The 6,846-nt window shown below is 40.4% G+C and overlaps 1 protein-coding gene across 1 annotated transcript in view; it reads right to left on the bottom strand.

The window, feature by feature from the left end:
• Window positions 1-4,910: 4,910 nt before the first annotated feature.
• Window positions 4,911-6,846, bottom strand: part of LOC138368482 (uncharacterized) — a 177,318-nt gene continuing 175,382 nt past the window's right edge. Inside the window, exon 3 of the mRNA XM_069331001.1 lies at window positions 4,911-4,960. Coding sequence (XP_069187102.1) covers window positions 4,911-4,960 — 50 coding nt within the window. The remainder of the gene's footprint in view (window positions 4,961-6,846) is intronic.

Here is a 6,846-nt window from a genome sequence, read left to right as displayed (position 1 = left end):
TTAATTTTAACTAAAATAATTTTTTTTTTTACCTCATACAAAATGAAATGGGTAGCTTTATCATTTCAAAAGAAAAAAAATAGATAAAATATATTAATTAAGGAAAACTTGGCTTATTAGGCCAATCGGGCCTTGCATAGCAGGCCGAGTACGAGGCTCTGGCTACAAGGTACAACATATATATATATATAAATAAATATATATATGTATATATATATATATATATATATATATATATATGTAGTACCTAGTAGCCAGAAGGCACTTCTCGGTGTTACGGACCCGAGCCCAGCGTCCGAGCACGGAGCAGTGACGACTGCGCCATCTGTGGGTCAGCTCCCGAAAACCCCTCCAAATGGACGACGCCACCTAGTGAGGACGAGGTATACTGGCCACAAGGGCTAGTTTCCAGTCCTAATCAGCTCGTGACGTAGCCGCTGCTGACCTCTGGTGAGGTGGAGCTTAGACAGCAATGCCATCTATGGAGTGGATAGGTGGGCGTTTGTGTCTAAGCCTGTAAGTGAGGTGCCCTAGAGTCCCTATTACTGATGACGTGTCTGATTACAGAGTCGACCTGGGACTGCTGTAATGGAAGTTGGATCAGTCTACCCAAGGCAGTCGAAGAGTCTCCACGTGTTTGCTGCAGCAGCTGTGAGTCACCCCCCCTGGATGAACACTGTGGTGCTAGCCTGCCTGTGACGTGGCAGTTGAGGAATTGTCGTACCCGGGGCTGACTGGTGGAGACGCTTAACCACTGGGGTGTTGTGGTGAGGAGAGGGATCTGTGGGATCACACGAGGCTCCTGACTTGGGCTCGCAACCCTAGTATCGGTCGTGGAGTGGCCAACGCAGCGTTGCTGATTGGAACCTGCCAGCTACAGGCTGGATTAGTGGTTGACGGCCTCCACGACGGTGCCCCCAGTGGAACTGTGATTTGGCTGGCCTGTGGCCAGGGTAGACTCAAGAGAATCGAAGGATTCATTGTGAGGCCACAAGAGGACCAAGAGCTTAGCATCGTTGAGCACCGTGGAACACTCAGTGTCTTCAGAGGAAGACCAGATTGTATATAATAGTGTTTATACCCCCCCCCCCCGTGTGATAAGATATATATAATTTATGGTGACGGTGATAATTATATTATTAAGTATTTGCCTTTGTCTCCCTTCCCCTTTAATTTACTTGCGTTATGGAGCACACCTCTTGAAAGCCACTACTGGCTTGGGGCCGGATACCCTAACTCTACTAACATCAGAGAAAGAACCCTGTTGCGACCCCAGAGGGCCGTAACACTCGGCCTACTATGCAAGGCCCGATTTGCCTAATAAGCCAAGTTTTCCTCAATTTTCCTTAATTTTCCTTAATTTGCCTAATTCCCAAGTTTTTCTGGCACTCTACCTAACTCTATTGATTTATTAAATATGGTAGACAATGACTCGGAAAGCTCCTCTTTGCATTCTTTAAGCACCCTAGCAAATGTGCTTCCTATACACTGCACTTCCTACACATAGCACTTTCTACATAGTGCACTTTCCACACACATCACTTCCTACCCAGAGCACTTCCTTCACCCTTCACTTCCTACACACATCACTTCCTACACACAACACTTCCTACACACTATACTTACTGCACTCGATTCATATTAAATGTTAGGGTTTAAACCGTTGGAGTTAGTGATTAATCACTTTCTTTCTGTGAATAATGTAGTTAAGAATCCCATTGCCTTTTTCTTCTAGCGGGTTCTGAATGCCAGATGAAGTGAACGCTTTTTTGGTATCTGTAAAAGGCCGAGCCGGTGAAATACCTGCCAAAAGCATTTGTGTATAGCGATGTAATTGCAACCAGTTTTTAGTTTTTTGAAATAGTGAAAATGAACCATTAATTTTTTGTTAATATAGGGCATATGATTTTGTAATGTAGTACAATTTTGACGCTATGAATGTTGGAAATGTTTGTGTATAATAACGCACAATGATGCTTGATTCCATATTTCGGGAATCGGTGGAGTGCGGCTTTTGACTGTTTCGTGGTGGCTGCTTTGAGAGATGTTGCATTGTTTGCTAATACTGTCACGTCTAAACCATCGAAGTGTGAGATAATCTCATGCAATGAACTAGACATTAATGCAGTGAGATCCGGTTTACTGGAAGCCACTGCCCTCTGAACCACAATGCTCAGAGTGCCGTTGGGTGCCAACCGTATCCTCGAGGTGAATTTGTGCGACACGAATAAGATGGAGCAAAAAATACATGACTGTGATGATCATGATGCTGTGCACCTGCTCACAAGGTACCTGGCCTTGTCACACCCGCGTGCGTCAGCCCTCAACTATGGGAAAATTAGGTATGAGCTCTTGAAATTATTGCCCACATTTGTACTCAACATTGATTTGGATGACACCGTTAAACAGACTAAGAACTTTCGTCTGTGTAATTTTTTAATTCAGGTGTATATCTACAATGACTTCGAATATAAGATTATACCAGATCACAGAAGAGAATCAAGTGGGATTGACGATACTTAGTTTATTGAAGTGGCCAATCATTTGACGGTGCTGCCAACCCTTCACAACGTCTATCATTTTCAAAAAATCCAAGACAGACATACTGGGATTATCTCACATCGGAAAAAAGTGGTAAAATTAATTGACAATGCATTTTGGATAGATAGAACTTCTCTTCTTTGCTTGGGATTTTATTTCGCCGTTCTTAATAAGGGGCCTGACAGCTGAGTGGACAGCGCTCGGGATTCGTAGTTCTGTGGTTCCGGTTTCGATCCCCGATGAGGGCGGAAACATATGGGCAGTGTTTCTTTCACCCCTAATGCAACTGTTTACCTAGCAGTAAATAGGTACCTGGGAGTTAGACAGCTGCTACGGGCTGCTTCCTGGGAATGTGTAACAAAAAGGAGGCCTGGTCGAGGACTGGGCCGCGGGGATGCTAAGCCCCGAAATTGTCTCAAGATAACCACAAGATAACCTCCTTCAGAACTCGCCTTGACAGGTAGGGTTCGTGAATTTATATATTTATTCCCCTCGCCGCATCAATCCTCATTGAACACAGAGGTATCCGCGGCAGGTCACTACGGCCTCCATGACCTCATCTTCTGTTAGTCAGAGAGATAACGAATGCAAAACACAAAACAGTCTACGTCATTATCAGGATGTGTATTGCCCCGTCCGGCCATCCAGCACAACGAGATTCACAATTGTACGGGCCCAGCGACAGTCAGAAGCTTCCTGGTGAGGTCACCGTAATGCCCAGGAATGGCGGTTGGACAACACATGTGCCTCCACTCTCGCCAACATATATCTCCGGAATAAAAGAACGGAATGGGGTAGTGCAACAACTGTCAAGAGAAACCCAAGACCTCGGGAAGGGCTACAGCTTCTTTCCTATTGATCCGCAGACGTCAGGCTCTTTGCATGAGAGTGCACTGAACTTCTTGAATGAGTTGGATGACATACACTTTACGCAAATAAATGGAACAAGAGCAACCAGGTTTCAGTTACAGCATCGCAACATTATAATTCAGCTTGGAAATTTTACCTGGCTACTAGGAACCTTTGAAAAAGCTGAATGAGATTTTTTATTTGAGATCTTTAGCATGTAAGTACACAAAAATGAAAGAAATAGCAGAAGGTCTACTGGACACTACTAGGCAACTTCTATTATATATAAGCCGAAATTCATTCATATATGTCTAACTTACTCTTGGAAAAATCCATTGATTCCACATAATGAATGCTGGATCGATGGATACAAATTACTAATAATTTGTTATTACTTATTAATAATTTGTTATAATATTAATTATTAATAATTACTAATAATTTGTTCCTTATATCATCAAGCCTATTTTCAAACTAGTATTTAACCAAGTCTTTCCAAAATCTAAACTTCTGTTTATAACCATTGTTGTACCCACCTCTGTCATACCCTCTCATCCATTTATATACTTCAGTCATGTCAACTCTACACTCCACATTTCTATAAAATGAAGGTTAAGCCTGTTACCTTCTTGATACCTGTTTGATGGGGTTCTGGAAGTGCTTCTACTCCCCAAGCCCGGCCCGAGGCCAGGCTTGACTTGAGAGCTTGGTTCAACAGGCTGTTGCTTGGAGCGTCCCGCACGCATGGGGTTTAATCGCTCATCATAAGGAATGTTTCTAATGCCTGGGATTAACATCGTCATTCTTCTCAGTACGTATTCAAGATAATGTATTAGCTTTCTATAGATTGGAAATCAAAACTGGACCGCGTGATCGAAATAGGGTCTGATATAGTAAAGGTAAAACCGAAGAATATTGTTCGATGCATTTTTGCTAACTTCCCTCTACATATATGTCGCAGTATCCTATTTGCCTCATTGCGGACATGCATGCATTAATTTTTTGGTTTAATACTTCTATCATCCATGATTCTTAGATCTTTCTCGCATTCAGAATTTAAAATTACAGCGTTGTTTAGCTGATATCTGAAAACTAACACTTTTATTTCTTATTCTGAGAATTTTACCACAGTCGTGCTCGATTCTGACTTGTTTTATTTTAAATCTGAGGATGAAATCAGTGTTACCAAAACCAAAACGACATGAAGAATTTGATTAATTCAAAGTGTTAGTTTGTCATCATTTTGTGCATGAATTTAGGATCATTAAAAGAAACCATTTATTTTGGACTCACTCATAGTTTCACTCCCTCCCATTCACCCTCTCTCTCTATCTTTTTCCTTCTTTCCCATTTTCTCTCCCTTCCTCCTCTCTTCCAATTGAACCTTCAACCATTTTTCCCAATCTCCCAATATGCACCCAATATGTTAAGGTACATCAAATTTCCTAATTATATGAACCTTAACCCCCTTATCTGTTTTCATTCCCTCATTTGGTTAATTGTCTGTACCTTATGATTTCTCATGATTTTTGTACCTTTAACTTATAGTTCCTCTCGTTATTGGTCTTTTCTGCAATAAATTGGGATGTGTTTGAGTTCCAGTTCATGTGCCCATATTGTTCCTTCTCCACCCCATACAGATGACACGCCTTCCTAATAGTTTTCGGTCATGGGGAGCAGGTCTCTAGGAAATTAGTAAATTTTGTAACATTAAGGACTGTTTTCATAAAACCTCAATGATAATGACTTTGATTAACACCTCTGTTTTTATTTAATTGTGACTGAAGAATAGATACTGTTTTTACATATACAGATGGAAATGACTGACATTTGATTTTGAGAGGTTACATTTTAGTTCTTACTTAGCCAATCAGTCACTAGCGATCACTCAAATATTGTTGGTCGCATTTCAAACTCTTGTGTATGTGTTCAAATAATAATTAAAAGATGCCTATATTGAGTTGTTTAAAATATTTATTCAACATACAAACTTACTAAAATCTTGATGGAACGTTTTGTATTTTCGTTTTCCATTGCATAAGTTAACGAAAATTTTTAACATATATAATTTGTATAATCAGGGAGATCAAATTAATCAGGGAGAAGTGAGGTCTGAAATTTTAGGGATAAGACCTCTGGGTGCTTACAGGTAGCTCAGAAAGGCGAAGGCAAGAGGGAAGACCTCTGAGATGACGAACAGGGAATAAGGATGCATGAGCTAGGAGAGCAGTTTGGTAGGAGAAGGCTCTTCTGTAGAATACCTGAGGAAGAAGAGGGGGGAAAGAAGCAGAGGACTTCAATATACACTAAGAGTAATAAGAAAGGAAGGGGAATGATGATGGCTAAAGGCAGAAGGGGATGAGAGCGGCACATGGGAGCAGGGAACAGCAATATACACTTGGAAGATTGAATGAACAAATGTTTGGAAGATTGAAGATTCTAAGAGAATGGGTATTATGAAGCAGACGAAGATTATGTAATTATACGGTACAGTATGGTAAGGAATAGAATGAGAGCGAGACGTAATGTACATGCTAGAGGTATACGTGTAATAAGTACATTTCCTCACTGTCATACATAGTAACATTAAAATTTTAAAATATCCTGAGTTACTTTACAATATATTTATATATTTTAGTTTTGTTTTATTAGTTTTATGAAACTGTAATATTAATATAGCTATAGGTTAAGCATGATAAGCAGATAAGCAATAAAATGCCAATCTGCAAACACTAAGAAGATTAGGTTAGGTCGTAATTTTCTATTCAGCTTTTCAGGTAAACTCAAATATTCACACACACACACATAAATATATATATATATATATATATATATATATATATATATATATATATATATATATATATATATATATATATATATATATATATATATATATATATATATATATATATATATATATATATATATGCGAACAAGCCTGAAACGGTCTCCAGGCATATATGCAACTGGAAACTCACACCCCAGAAGTGAGATTGGGTAGCCATGGGTTCTCCCCTAGGTGTCCTGTTTGCGAACTTCTACATGGGAACCATCGAACAAAAGGTCTTAGTCGACATGAACTTGAAACCGGCCATATACTGCAGGTATGTTGACGACATTTTTACACAGGTACCTGATGTCAGACATCTGCAGGAGCTGAAGGAGGCATTTGAGCGGAACTCTGTGTTGCGTTTCACTTACGAGATGGAGAAGGATGGGAAGCTGCCCTTTCTAGATGTAACAGTCATGGAAAGGAGCGGAGGTTTCCACACTGCAGTCTACACTAAGGAAACAAACATAGGAATGTGCCTCAATTCCAACAGTGACTGCCCAGACAGGTACAAGAGGAGTGCCGTTAACGCTTATGTCGACCGTGCTCTCAGCCACAGCTCAGGATGGAAGCAAGTCGATGAAGAACTCTGTAGGGTAAGGCAGGTCCTAGTCAACAACGGC

Source organism: Procambarus clarkii, chromosome 25 (assembly GCF_040958095.1).
Source record: "Procambarus clarkii isolate CNS0578487 chromosome 25, FALCON_Pclarkii_2.0, whole genome shotgun sequence".
Classification (NCBI taxonomy): domain Eukaryota; kingdom Metazoa; phylum Arthropoda; class Malacostraca; order Decapoda; family Cambaridae; genus Procambarus; species Procambarus clarkii.
The sequence above is the reverse complement of the archived record's forward strand: the minus strand, read 5'-3'. Positions and strand labels throughout refer to the sequence as shown.